General features: G+C 45.3%; 1 protein-coding gene across 6 annotated transcripts in view; it reads right to left on the bottom strand.

The window, feature by feature from the left end:
• Positions 1 to 3,789: 3,789 nt before the first annotated feature.
• LOC120944253 (E3 ubiquitin-protein ligase RNF14-like) overlaps positions 3,790 to 13,891 on the bottom strand; it is a 31,923-nt gene continuing 21,821 nt past the window's right edge. For 4 of the 6 annotated variants that reach the window (XM_040358237.1, XM_040358238.1, XM_040358240.1 and 1 more), the window contains exons 6-9: positions 11,950 to 11,982; positions 9,091 to 9,215; positions 6,551 to 6,672; positions 3,790 to 4,007 (exon numbers count right to left, since the gene is read on the bottom strand). In XM_040358237.1, coding sequence (XP_040214171.1) covers positions 3,998 to 4,007; positions 6,551 to 6,672; positions 9,091 to 9,215; positions 11,950 to 11,982 — 290 coding nt within the window. In that variant the 3' untranslated portion in view covers positions 3,790 to 3,997. Of the gene's footprint in view, positions 4,008 to 6,550; positions 6,673 to 9,090; positions 9,216 to 11,949; positions 11,983 to 13,891 lie in introns of those variants that run through there. The other 2 variants (XM_040358241.1, XM_040358242.1) reach the window with 2 other exon arrangements.

Here is a 13,891-nt window from a genome sequence, read left to right as displayed (position 1 = left end):
TACGTTCAGGTCTCATTTGTTTATGCAAATGAGCCTGATACGCCGATTCCCGAACAAATTCGCGTCGCGTAACCGTCGTTTGCGTAAGCGTAAGGTTACCCCTGCTATATGAGGGGTAACCTCACGCCAGTCCCACGTACGCCATGTTAAGTATGGCGTCGGGTCCGCGTCGTCTTTTCCCGTCGGGTACGTCGTTTCCCTAAGTCGTTCTTGAATACGACTTTACGTCAATGACGCACACGTCGGCGTCATTGACGTTTTACGCCGAGAACTGCAGCATGCGCACTGGGCTATTTTAAGCCCGGCGCATGCGCAGTTCGTTCAAATCGGGGGGCGCGCTTAATTTAAATACAAGCCACCCCCTTGGATTTACGCGGGGATACGCCGGGCCAATTACACTACGCCGCCCCAAACTACGGAGCAAGTGTTTGGGGAATACAGCACTTGCTCCTGTAGGTTGGGGCGGCGGAGTGTAAATGGCTTAAGCGCCGCCCGCCTAAAATATACGAGAATATGGCCCAGAGATCTTCAGAAGGACGTTTTTTTTCTCAACACATTTCACGAAAAATGTAATTCACTTCTTCGGTTGGATACCAGTACCGGGATTGGGTGCATGCACACTCACCATGCATTTCCAGCGAACCAGCGCGCCCTTGCAAGACGAAGGGCCAGATCCTCAAAAGGGATACGCCGTCGTATCCCTGTTTCCATCTTTGGAACTGATCCACAGAATCAGTTTTCCATAGTTAGGCAGAAGATCCGACATGTGTAATTGAATTACACTGCCGGATCTTAGGATGCAGTACCGCATCCGCCGCTGGGGGCATTTCGAGTCGAAATGCCGCTTCGGGTATGCAAATTAGCACTTACGGAGATCCACAAAGCTTTTCTGCTTCGTTTTTTCTCCGTAAATATTAAGTTGCATGTGTAAAATTAGGGCTGCTTTTACAAGGCCTAAACTGTTTACACCTTGTAAAAGCAGACCCTTCTTACCCGTGACGCTGTTATTTATTTATTTATTTTTTCCCGCCGTATCTTTTTTTTTTTTTCGACGCAACTTTTTTTACCCGGCGCGATTCACAAAACTCAGCGTAACGTTAAAACCGCGCTATGCCCGTCGGGAAAATGACGTCATGAGCATGCGCAGTACGTCCGGCGCGGGAGCGTGCCCAATTTAAATAGGACTCGCCCCCATTTGAATAGGAACGCCTTGCACCGGCGGAATTTAAGTTACACACCCGAAAATTTCTAGGTAAGTGCTTTGTGGATCGGGCACTTAGGTAGAAATTTTCCGGCAGTGTAACTTAAATGGGAAAAGATAAGTTATGGCGGATGGCTGTGGATCTGGCCCAAAATCTCTTGTTTTGGGATGTAGGATAGGCCAGAAATCTGATCCTTGAAGACGTGGTAGCTTCTATTTAATTTTTCTAATAACATTTGTGAGATTTTGGTCCAAATGGAAAACTTTCCAGTAACTCAGAAACAGACGTTTTAGGGCTCCTGCCCACCTTTATTCTGCAATAGAAGCAATTTTCCACAAGGATCACCCTCACAGGGGTTCTCAGCATCATACAGAACACATATTAGCGAATGTATATAGGTATATATAGGTATATATAGGTATATATAGGTATATAGGTATAGGACACGCCCCCCCCCATGCCACGCCCCCTTATAGAATTATGCACAAATAAATAATTATATCTTTTACCACTATTGTTCCTTTATATTGGCTTTTGAAATTTACAAATGCAGCAATTTAAAAATTGGATGAAATGTTTAGGGCTGAAAAACATTTTTCTAAAGATAAATAATGTATTTTTTATACAACTATAGAGATCAGACCAAAATAAGGGACAAATGAGGAGGAAAAGGTTGGGGGGGGGGGTAAGTGGCCTCACCAATGATTGTGGGATTGTGGGGGTGAAAGTGCTAGGGACCATCAATGATTGTGTTTTTTTTTAAGATGTGCGTGTTAAAGTGCCACTGATCATCAATTATTGTGGGGGGGGGGGGGTTAAGGTGCCACTGACCACCAATGATTTTGAGATTCCCTTTTTAGGAAGGTTAAAAGTGCCACTGACCACCAATGATTGTGGGAATTTTTGGGGGTGGGAGGTTAAAGTAGGTCATCATAGATTGTGGGATTACTTTTTTTTTTTTTTTTTTAAGGTTAAAGTGCCACAGTCATTGGTGGCGCCACAATCATTGGTGGTCTAATGATTGGGGGATTTTTTGGGGGGGTTTAAAGTGCCACTGGCCAACAATTATTGTAGTTTTTTTTTGGGGGGGGGGGGTGAGGTTAAAGTAGCACTGATCATAGATTTTGGGATTACTTTTTTTTTTTTAGGTTAAAGTTAAGGTTAAAGTGCCACAGTCATTGGTGGTCTAATGATTGTGGGATTTTTTTGGGGGGTTTAAAGTGCCACTGGCCACCAATGATTGTAGTTTTTTTTGGGGGGGGGGGGTGAGGTTAAAGTGCCACTGACCACCAATGATTGTAGTTTTTTTTGGGGGGGGGGGGGTGAGGTTAAAGTGCCACTGACCACCAATGATTGTAGGATTTTTTTTTGATGGGGGGGTTGAAGTGCCACTGACCACCAAGAATTTCAGGATTTATTGGGGGTTAAAGTGCCACTCTCCACCAATGATTGTGGGAATTTTTGGGGTGGGAGGTTAAAGTACCACTTGACATCATAGATTGTGGGATTACTTTTTTTTTTTTTAGGGGGAGGTTAAAGTGCCACAGACCACTAATGATTGTGGGTTTTTTTTTTTGGGGGGGGGGGTGGGTTAAAGTCCCGCAGACCACCAATGATTGCAGGATTTTTTTTTTGGGGGGGGGGGGATAAAATGCCACTGACCACCAATGATTGTAGGATTTATTTGGGGGGGGGGGGGGTTAAAGTGCCACAGACCACTGACTACCTATGAGTTTGAGATTCCTTTTTTTGGAAGGTTAAAAGTGCCACAGACCACTAATGATTGTGGGATTTTTTTTTGGGGGGGGGGGAGATTAAAGTGCCACATATCACCATTGATTTAGGGATGGGGGGGGGGGGGAGTTGCCAATGACCACTTATGGTTGTAAACAAATGAAAAGTAAATGTACACATTGAAAAAAAAAAGTAGGTATTATTAAATAACACCAAAATAAAGAACAATCTGCCTAAATGATATATATATACACACACACATACAGTATATAAAACGTATTTAGGATATAGTCTTAAGCCTCGTACACACGATCAGTCCATCCGATGAGAGCGGTCTGAAGGACCGTTGTCGTCGGTTAACCGATGAAGCTGACTGATGGTCCGTCGCGCCTACACACCATAGGTTAAATAACCGATCGTGTCAGAACGCGGTGACGTAAAACACAACGCCGTGCTGAAAAAAACGAAGTTCAATGCTTCCAAGCATGCGTCGACTTGATTCTGAGCATGTGCTGATTTTTAACCGATGGTCGTGCCTACTAACGATCGGTTTTTCCCATCGGTTAGGAATCCATCAGTTAAATTTAACGCAAGTTGGCTTTTTTTTTTAACCGATGGTTAAATAACCTATGGGGCCCACACACGATCGGTTTGGACCGATGAAAACGGTCCATCAGACCGTTGTCCTCTGTTTAACCGATCGTGTGTACGAGGCCTTACATGACCAAGTAATTGGAAGTCATGGCACAGAAAATTAAGGGGTATTAGGTGGTTGAGGTGGTATAGAGATGACACCCCAACACTACTGTGCCTGTTCTACAGGTCAGGATTTTCAATCTTATGAAGCTAACAATTTAAACATTATATATTTGTATATATTATATTATAATACAAACAGGTGATGGAACTTATTCAGTATCCATCTCAGGGAGTTTGTTTTCTCCCTCGGAGTTCGCCAGCCTGTGGCCCCCCTTGCCCATAGTGTCCAGGGGTCCGTCCTGCTTGCAGCTCCTCTTTCAGGGGCTCCACTTTGGGTTTGGAGACTGTAGAGATTCAGGTGTTCATGACATCCTAAAAAGTAAATCAAAAATTAAATTGAGTCTATGAAAATCAGAAACAAAAAAAATTCAATTTTTGCAATCGTCCTAAAACTTTTCTTTTGGTATCCTTAAAGGGGTTTTCCACCTTTTTTTTGTAGCTGCTGGCTTTTAATAAACTGACACTTACCTGCTCCACGGCTCCAGCGACGCGCCGGCCAGGGCTCCGCTCCTCGCCCCCGGCCGGCGTCTTCATTCTTAGTGTGGACACCCGGCAGTGACAGCTTTCGGCTTCACGGCCGGGCACCCACTGCGCATGCGCGAGCGGCAGTGCGCATGCACAAGCGGCGCAGCGCCGTCCGATTGGACAGGAGCTCGCCTACAGGGAGGGGCTGTGAAAAGGCGATTAAGCTAATCGCCTTTCCAGCCCCTCAGCGGAAGGAGGAAGTGGGACAGGAAGTCCCCTTCTCCTAAAGCCCCCACTCCCCCCCCCCAAAAAAAAATTACATGCCAAATGTGGCATGTAAGGGGGCGAGGAGTGGGTTAAGAGGAAGTTCCATTTTTAGGTGAAACTCCTCTTTAATGACGTCATGCTAACGGAGGAGAAGCAGGCTAGGGAGGGGGACACCCGGGACAAACAGGGCCGATCCTAGGCAGGGTCCACGGGGTGCTCCGCACCCAGGTGCCGCAGAGGTGGGGGCGCCGAAGCTCCAAAGTGCTCCCCTACCTCCTCTTTGTCTGTGTCTAGAGGCAGAGTGCATGTAGATGGTGCTGCGGTTCCCCACCACGCTTGCTCTCTCCGCTGGCAACTGACAAGAGCGCATACCCGGAATCCGGGCTGGGTACCACAGCGGAGCCTAGTACCGAAACACGTTCCGGTACTAGGCTCCACTAATTTATTCTGTCCGGTGCGCATGGAGCAGTCTCCTGTCTGCCCCGCCCCCTCTGTGTGTGTCGGCTCTTCTCCCATAGGCGGTGTGATGAGAGGCTTCTGGGTTGGCCGAAGCTTCTGCCAATCATCCCGTGCACTCCCAGAAATGCTCTACAAGTGCCACCCTCCTAGTAACCAAAGATACCACATATGCCCCCCTGTAATGTTCTTCTGCTCTCAGCGCGCCCGAGCTACAGGGATCTATTGGACAAGTAGCCAAGTACTAATCTATAGGGACACCTGATGTGGGGGGCTCTGATGGGGGACACTAATGAAGACTTCTTAGGGGAGCATCTCTGTGTTTGAGTCATAGCTAGGGTTGTCCCGATACCGATACTAGTATCGGTATCGGGACCGATTCCGAGTATTGCCCCCGATGCCTCATCCGATAATCCCACCCCCCTCCCGCCACCACGCCGCATCCCCGCTGCCGCCGCCGCTTGGTTAATACGGGCGGGGAACATTACAGCTTTCATTTGAATAGCTGTAGTGTTTCCCGCCGCACCGCGTATAGACACTCCCCCTTGCTCGGGTGAACTGTCCAATCCCGAGCAAGGGGGAGTGTCTATACGCAGCGCGGCGCGTATTAACCAAGCCGCGGCGCGGCAGCATGTAGGTAAGGGGGACATGGCTGCATATATGGGGGGGACATGGCTGCATATATGGGGGGGACATGGCTGTATATGGGGGGGACATGGCTGGATATGGGGGGGACATGGCTGCATATGGGGGGGACATGGCTGCATATGGGGGGACATGGTTGGATATGGGGGGGACATGGCTGGATATGGGGGGGACATGGCTGCATATGGGGGGGACATGGCTGGATATGGGGGGACATGGCTGCATATGGGGGGGACATGGCTGCATATATGGGGGGGACATGGCTGCATCTGTGGGGGGACATGGCTGCATTTGTGGGGGGACATGGCTGCATTTGGGGACACAATTAAAAAAAAGTATCGGTATTCGGTATCGGCGAGTACTTGAAAAAAAGTATCGTATTCGGTATCGGCGAGTACTTGAAAAAAAGTATCGGTACTTGTACTCGGTCCTAAAAAAGTGGTATCGGGACAACCCTAGTCATAGCCATAGAAACATTTGTAAAGGGGAGGAGTTAGTAAGATGACCACGCCCATGTGGGGGGGCGCCAGAAATATTTCTGCACCCAGGCGTCTGTGACCCTAGGATCGGCCCTGGGGACAAACACCTCAAACAGCGGTATGTTTGGGTCCACTATTCAGCCCCCCGGATGAATTACTACACAGACTATTAGACATTTTTAATGGAATGCGATTAGAATGGAATTTGGCAAATTTGAATAAACAAAATTAATTCTGAAAACTAAACTAATTTAAGGATTATTTTTTTTTTATCGTTTTGCACATTTCTAGCTCTGACATGAATAGGCAAAGCCCCGCCTCTACCAAGATGGCCGCCTAAGCATAGAGAAGGACAAGGCATGGAGGGTCAGCAATGGGGAAAGATCGGCTGCAGGGAGACCACAGATGGTGGTGGTGACCAGTCCACCTTTTTCGACAAAGCCCTCCGGAGGTCGGTTCCTCCAAATCCGGTGAGCAGATAACACATTTTAGAACGATCCAAGCATCAATATCTATTATTCACAAAGGAGGAGATATACATACTGAGTGCAGGCGGAGTTGATATAATGGCTGTATGGATTCGTTTCAGACAAACATTTCATACAAATCCAGCAGAAGTACTGTCCACATTTACCACAGGCCATTTTGTTGCACCCAGAATCTTTCTGTAAGAAAAAAAAAAATACAATTTGTCATCTTGAAATAACACATGAAATGAAATACATAATGTATTTGTAAAAATAAAAAATAAAAATAAAAAATAAAAATGCTGTTAGGCTATTTTTCTCCAGGTTATTCATACAATGTAGAGTGAATCTGGAAAATACTGCATTATGACCAGTAGATGGAGCTGATGATCATAGGAAATTAGGGCCAGATTCACAAAGGAGATACGACGGCGTTTCTCCTGATACTCCGTCGTATCTCTGTTTCTATCTATGCGGCTGATTCATAGAATCAGTTACGCATAAATAGCCCTAAGATCAGACAGGTGTAATTGTTTTACACTGTCGGATCTTAGGATGCAATACCGCGGCCGCCGCTGGGCGGAGTTTGCGTCGTATTCCAGCGTCGGGTATGCAAATTAGGAGTTACAGCGATCCACGACGGTTTTTCGCGTTCGCTACGTCGCTGCTAGTCTAGTTTCCCGTCGCAAATTTAGTTGTCGTTTTGGGTGCCCTAACTTTACACAGCACACGTATGTGCTGTATAAAGTATGGCCGTCGTTCCCGTGTCGAAATTTAAAAATTCACGTCGTTTGCGTAAGACGTCCGGGAATACGGAAGTACGCTACGCACGTCGCCGTTCGTAAAAATGACGTCAGTTTGTGCAAAGCACGGCGGGAATTTTGAAACGGAGCATGCGCAGTAGGTCCGGCGCCGGAGCGCGCCTAATTTAAATGGCACACGCCCCTTTAAATTACGCGGGCTTACGCCGGAGGCCACCGGCGTAGGTTTTCATTGCAAGTGCTTTGTGAATCAGGCACTTGCGATGAAAACTTGCGGCGGTGTAACGTATCTACGATACGTTACGCCGCCGCAGTTTCTACGTGAATCTGGCCCTTAATGCCTATTGCTTATGATAAATACTTCCATTGGAGTTTCTGCCCAGTTCGCAGGCCCCGGCGCTGTGGAGTGTCCGGAGCCGCGATGACGTCACAGAGCCGGTCATGGCACAGGTTCTGAAGGAATGCCAATTCCTTCAGAGCGCATGCGCCAATGACGTAATCAGTGGCGTATATAGTAAATATCTTCTAAACGATAGGTTTCTGATGGAGTTCCTCAAACTGGAGGATACATGGGCCCAATTTGGGATAAAGCACCTACATCATTTATATCGGGAAGGTAAGATACTCACTTTTGATCAACTATGGGACCAGTTTGGGATACCCAGGACCTGGCGCTTCAGATATGCTCAAATGCAATCGTGCAGCCGTAGCGCAAGTTTGGGGACGGAGAGGTCCTGGTTCAGAATACCGTCTTTGGAGACTACTTTGTTGGACCCTAATCCAGCCAAGAGAATTTCCAGGTATTATCTGGCGTTGGGGCCTCCAGATCCTGAAACCAGATCTAAACCGAGGGAAATTTTTTTTTTTTTTAAATTGGGATATTATTATAACAAAAAGTAAAAAATATTGTGTTTTTTTTTCAAAATTTTTATGTTTATAGCGCAAACAATTAAAACCGCAGAGATGATCAAATACCACCAAAATAAAGCTCTCTTTGTGGGAAAAAAATTATAAAAATATAATTTGGGTACAGTGTTGTATGACCGCGCAATTGTCATTCAAAATGCGTCAGCGCTGAAAATTGGTCTGGGCACGAAGGGGGTTTAAGTGCCCAGTAATGAAATGGTTAAAGTAAAACAATAAAATAAAATATTCCTTTAAATTTCGTACCTGGGGGGTGTCTATAGAATGCCTGTGAAGTGGCGCATTTTTCCCGTGTTTAGAAAAATTACATTTCTAAAGGAAAAAAGTTATTTAAAACGGATGATGGCTATAATGAATTGTCGGTTCCCAGCAATATGGATAAAAGTAATTGAAAAAAACGGCATGGGTTCCTCCCCCCCCCCCAGTCCATTACCAGGCCCTTTGGGTCTGGTATGGATATGAAGGGGAACCCAGAACCAAAAATTTAAAAAAGGTTCCCCCACAAAATCCATACCAGGCCCTTCAGGTCTGGTATGGATTTTAAGGGGAACCCTGCGCCAAAGAAAAAAAATGGCGTAGGGGTCCCCCCAAAAATCCATACCAGACCCTTATCCGACCACACAACCTGGTAGGTCAGAGGAAAGAGGGGGGGGACGAGAGTGCGCCCCCCCTCTTGAACTGTACTAGGCCACATGCCCTCAACATGGGGAGGGTGCTTTGTGGTCTGACCGGATTGAAAAAGGTTCCTGTGCGTGTTTGGGTCCGGTTCAGGTGTGAATTCAGGGAAAAATGTGGACCTGAATCACACCTGAACCAGTGAACAGACACGTACCGGAACCCAGACACGATGCCAAAAAAGTACATGGTGGCCGTACACCTGCTCCCGGCACTGGCCAGCCCGGTATGCCTCGGTCAAACTAAGGCTGCTTGCCTGAATGTTGGCATCACAGCGAGGACATTTCTTGCAGTTCTCTGTTATCCAAGTCTTGCTCTCCCATTCTCGCAATTTTCTCAGGCGGCCTATCTTCCCGCGGTTCCTCTTTGGACCTGGTTCATCTATACAGTAAATTGTATATACAATAAATGACAACATGCAAATTAAGGTTTCAAGTCCATTAGAAAAATGTCCTTGTACAAATAACAGGCATATAAAATGATGTATATAAAAAAAATGTAAAAAAAATTAAAAGTATTCATACCCCTTGAAATTTTCCACAATTTGTCATAAGCACTTTCCCCGACTTTTTCATTCCCCAAATTAGTTGGGGTAGGCGGTACACTTTGGTGGGGGTGGGTCAGACACACCTGATGATGATGAAGTTAGAAAAACTTTGTTTTTTGGACATGCTGAAAAACAACGTTTTTTTTCATGCCGAAAAATGATCGAGTGTACGCGGCATTATGGCTTTCTGTTTTGAAAAAGTCCAGTATACCTGGGCCCGTTTGCCTCAAGACTATGTCGACTCACCTGCAGCCTAATCATTAGCGCTCCGTGAGACTCTACGCTCATGGTCGGCTGAAAATAGCTCTATCCTTCTTCAGTATGTTGATGACTTACTGTTGTGCAGTCCCTCCCTGATGGCTTCTCAGTTGGACACTGTGGGCCAGATTCTCGTAGGAGTTACGCCGGCATATCTCCAGATACGCCGTCGTAACTCTGAGTTTGAGGCATCGTATCTATGCGCCTGATTCTTAGAATCAGTTATGCATAGATTTGTCTTAAATCCGACCGGCGTAAGTCTCTTACGCCGTCGTATCTAAGTTGCATATTTACGCTGGCAGCTAGGTGGCGCTTCCGTCGATTTACGCGTCGAATATGGTAATGAGCTAGATACCATATTTACGTTGTTTACGTTAGGCTTTTTTGGGCGTAAAGTTACCCCTGCTCTATGAGGCGTACCAATGTTAGGTATGGACGTCGGAACAGCGTCCAATTTTTCATGTTTTACGTCGTTTGCGTAAGTCGTCCGTGAATGGGGCTGGACGTAAGTTACGTTCATGTCAACGGGCGCAATCTAATTTAAAAATTCAAGGTGATACTGAGCATGCGTGCGCATGCGCCATTCGTTAAAAGCGTCAAATATGTGGCGTCACGATTAATTTACATAAAACACGCCCACCACTTCCACATTCGAATTAGGCGGGCTTACGCCGGCCCAGTTACACTACGCCGGCGTAACTTAAAGCGCAAGTTCTTTGAGAATACGAGACATGCTGCTCTAAGTTACGGCGGCGTAGTGTATCTCAGATGCGCTATGCCCGCCTAAAGATAGGCGATTCTACGAGAATCTGGGCCTGTTAGTTTGTTGAATTATTTGTGTAAATAGGGTCATAAGGTCTCCGAGTCCAAGGTCAAGTTCTGTCTCTCACAGAGTATTTGGGGTTGGCACTCACCCCCGGGGAACGTAAAATAAGCTCTGCAAGGGTCACAGCTGTCATGGGAATTCTGGTGTTCCCAGGGTCCTGATGGAAGTTATCCAGCTGTACTGTTCAAGTCCCCATCAACCATCTCCACCGTGAAACATGGTGGTGGCAGCATCATATTGCAGGGATAATTTTCTTCAACAAGGACAGGGAAGCTGGTCAGAGTTGATGGGAAGATGGATGGAGCCAAATACAGGGAAATATTTAAAGAAAACCTGCAAAAGACTTGAGACTGGGGCGGAGGTTCACCTTCCAGCACGACAACGACCCTAAACATACAGCCAGAGCTACAATGGAATGGTTTAGAACAAAGCATATTCACGGAATCACATGTTATGCCGCGTACAGACGATCAGAAATTTCGACAGCAAATTTCCGATGGAGCCTACACACGGTCGGAATTTCCGACAAAAAGCTCCCATCGAACATTTGTTGTCAAAAAATCCGACCGTGTGTACGTGGCATTAGAATGGCCCAGTCAAAGTTCAGACCTAAATCCAATTGAGAATCTGTGGCAAGACTTGAAAATTTCAGTTCACAGACGCTCCCCATCCATCCATCAACTTTGTGTTGGTCTATCACATAAAATCCCAATAAAATACATTTATGCTTTTGACAAAATGTGGAACATTTCAAAGGGTATAATTAATTTTTCAAGGCACTGAGGCCCGGATTCACAACGGAGTTACGACGGCCTATCTCCGGATACGTCGTCGTAACTCTGAGTTGCATGGTCGTATCTATGCGCCTGATTCATAGAATCAGTTACGCATAGATTTCTATTAGATCCGACCGGCGTAAGTCTCTTACGCCGTCGTATCCAAGTTGCATATTTACGTTGGCAGCTAGGTGGCGCTTCCGTCGATTTACGCGTTGAATATGGTAATAAGCTAGATACGCCGATTCTCAAACGAATGGCGCATTGGTGCGGCCGGCGTTTTTTTTACGTCGTTTACGTAAAGCGGGGAGGACACCACGATGGCCACAGAAGGACGCCGGACCGGACGAGGCCGCCGATGGACGACGGGCAGGACGCGATGGACAACGGGCAAGACACCGACGAGGGGCATCCAAACTGTAAGTATTTTTTTTTTTCCGGGAATTTTTCTTCAAGTTCAGGGGTGCGTGGTATACGCCGGGGCGCGTTATAGCAAGATAAATACGGTATGTTTTTGACAAAATATGGAACATTTCAAAGGGTATGAATACTTTTTCAAGGCACAGTGTACAGTATATATCATTTTTGGGGGTACTAAGTAATTTTCTAGCAAAAAAAATAGGCCTGGTCTTCAAGTGGTTGCTAGAACCCCATACTCTGCAATCACAAAATACCAAGTAATCTTGGAATTTCAAGAAATGAAGTTACCTGGTTCTCCAGACGTAGGATCCATGGATTCTGCTAAAAAAAGGAGATCAATGAGATAAATTAAAATCATAGGCTATATGTAGATAAACTCAATTGAATGTACAAGAGCATAGAATAGATTTGGGAAGGGGAAGGGAGGACACTGACAAACAATAAACCGTAGGCCAGCCCATTAAAACCCATCCTACAACCAGCATGCTTCAGTTTTGTAAAAGCGTTGACTGTTTTTGAGTTTATTTCTGTTTCGTTTCTGTTTGTTTATCGTGATTCGTAACGAGTCGTAATTTCGTAAGACGTTAGTTATCGTATTCGTAGTATTTTCGTAACACTTTTTTTTCCTTTTCTGTTTTTTCCTGTTCGTTTATTTTTCGTTGAATCGAGATTAGTATTTTCGTTATATTTTGTATTCTGCCGCGTTCGTATTTTTAAAATGTTTTTATTCGTTCCTTCGTTTTTACGTTGGTTTAATTCTTGTTGTTTTGCTATTCGTATTTACATTATATTTTCCATCATGCCGCGTTCGTATTTTCGGAAGAAATATATCTTCGTTGCTTTATGATCATTCGTATTTTCGTGTCTAATTTTTTTTTGATTGTAAAAAATGTACTTTTGTAGATTTTATTGCATTCGTAATTCTGTTAGAATACATTTTACGTTTATTCGACACACTACACGTCGTAATTTTGTAATTCGTACTTTACTGTGATTGACTTGACTGTCTTAGGGCCAGATTCACCAAAGAGATACGACGGCGTTTCTCCTGATACGCCGTCGTATCTCTGTTTCTATCTATGCGACTGATTCATAGAATCAGTTACACATAGATATCCATAAGATCCGACAGGTGTAATTGTTTTACACTGTCGGATCTTAGGATGCAATACCGCGGCCGCCGCTGGATGGAGTTTGCGTCGTAAACCAGCGTCGGGTATGCAAATTAGCAGTTACGGCGGATCCCCGACGGATTTTCGCTTTCGCTACGTCGCCGCTAGTCTAGTTTCCTGTCGCAAAGTTAGTCGTCGTTTTAGGTGCCCTAACTTTAGTCAGCAAACGTATTGCTGTCTAAAGTATGGCCGTCGTTCCCGCGTCGAAATTTAAAAATGAACGTAGTTTGCGTAACACGTCCGGGAATACGGAAGTACGCTACGCGCATCGCCGTTTGAAAAAATTACGTCACGGCGCGCAAAGCACGACGGGATTTGAGAAACGGAGCATGCGTAGTAGGTCCGGCGCTGGAGCGCGCCTAATTTAAATGGCACACGCCCATTTGAATTGGCCCGCCTTGCGCCGGAGGCCGCCGGCATAGTTTTCATCGTAAGTACTCTGTGAATCAGGCACTTGCGATGAAAACTTGCGGCGGTGTAACGTATATACGATACGCCGCCGCAGTTCTATGTGAATCTGGCCCTTAGTTAGCACACACACCCTGTCTAGAATGAAGTCTGACGTAGAAGAAAACTAAAATATGTCAGATATTACAAATACAAATCTAGAAATTAGATGCACTGCAGTCTAACACAGAAAAAGACACAAGGAGCCAGGAGGTAATGAGAAAGAAGCTCATTGGGGGAAGGAACAAACCTCTTCAGAGGAAAGGGACAGCGCTCAGTGGCTATTGGTCAATGTCCAGAAATATTTCAGTACTAACGAAAGCTAATTTACATTATTTCGTATTTTCGTTGTTTTCATTTCCGTTTTCTGAAGATTCGTAATTTATTTTTCGTTAGTTTTGATTTTCGTTTTTTATTCTTTGTTCGGCATTTCGGTTGTTTTCTTTTCGGTCTTCGAATATTAGTAAGTTTGCATTTTCGTTCATTTTGTTTTTCGTAATAATTTTTTTTTTTTGGGTTCGGTATTTTCATTGTTTCTATGTTTTCGTTTCTTTCTTCTTTCGTATCTTCGTTTTCCATATTCGTTATTTTGAAAATATCGTTATTCGTTA

Source organism: Rana temporaria, chromosome 6 (genome assembly GCF_905171775.1).
Source record: "Rana temporaria chromosome 6, aRanTem1.1, whole genome shotgun sequence".
In the NCBI taxonomy this organism is placed as follows: Eukaryota; Metazoa; Chordata; class Amphibia; order Anura; family Ranidae; genus Rana; species Rana temporaria.
This window is presented reverse-complemented; position numbering and strand designations above follow the sequence as displayed.